At 34.2% G+C, this 690-nt stretch overlaps 1 protein-coding gene across 3 annotated transcripts in view; it reads right to left on the minus strand.

The window, feature by feature from the left end:
- Positions 1 to 42: 42 nt before the first annotated feature.
- LOC104983495 (transcriptional regulator ATRX-like) overlaps positions 43 to 690 on the minus strand; it is a 33,286-nt gene continuing 32,638 nt past the window's right edge. The window contains exon 8 of one of the 3 annotated variants that reach the window (XM_010832935.1): positions 43 to 690. In XM_010832935.1, coding sequence (XP_010831237.1) covers positions 617 to 690 — 74 coding nt within the window. In that variant the 3' untranslated portion in view covers positions 43 to 616. The other 2 variants (XM_010832928.1, XM_010832941.1) reach the window with 2 other exon arrangements.

The raw sequence follows: 690 nt of genomic DNA on the forward strand, positions 1-690 counted from the left end.
CTCCAGACAAGAACACTGGAGTGGGCTGCTATTTCCTTCTCCAATGCATGAAAGTGAAAAGGGAAAGTGAAGTCGCTCAGTCGGTCTACATCTATCAAAAATTCATGCAAGATCTACAAATGGAACTCTAATTAAGGAAAGTCTGGTCTGCCCCTACAATTCAAGTAGATATTTTATTGGGAAACAAACTACTACAGTATTAATTTAGCAGTAATATGAGTTGGGGAAATGATATTCTTGATAAAGTAGACATTTAAAATTAATTCCAAGGTATTACTTATAAAAAAGTTTACATAGACTATTAAAATTATCTTCAATACATATGAAATATTTTTAAAATCTACAATCTCCAAATTAAGTCAAAACACTACTCTACATGGAGACTTTAGATTTGAGTAATTAGAGTTTATAAAGAGGGAAGGTTATAAAACATATGTGTGCACACACATATACTCTGCAATTTTCCAACACACCACATTGTCCCTCACCTATGAGTCTTTGAATATCATGTTGCCTCTGGCCTAAAATATACTGAACCAATCCCACTTTGCCAAGCTAATTCCTATTTATATTTCAGACATCAGCTGTATCATCTCCATTATATATCAATTCCAAATTACAATGGTTTCTCATGTGTTCCCAAAGTACACGGTATCTCCCCTATCGTAGCACTTATTGGCCCTTTCATGG

Source organism: Bison bison, unplaced genomic scaffold, assembly GCF_000754665.1.
Source record: "Bison bison bison isolate TAMUID 2011002044 unplaced genomic scaffold, Bison_UMD1.0 scf7180017837331, whole genome shotgun sequence".
Taxonomy (NCBI): domain Eukaryota; kingdom Metazoa; phylum Chordata; class Mammalia; order Artiodactyla; family Bovidae; genus Bison; species Bison bison.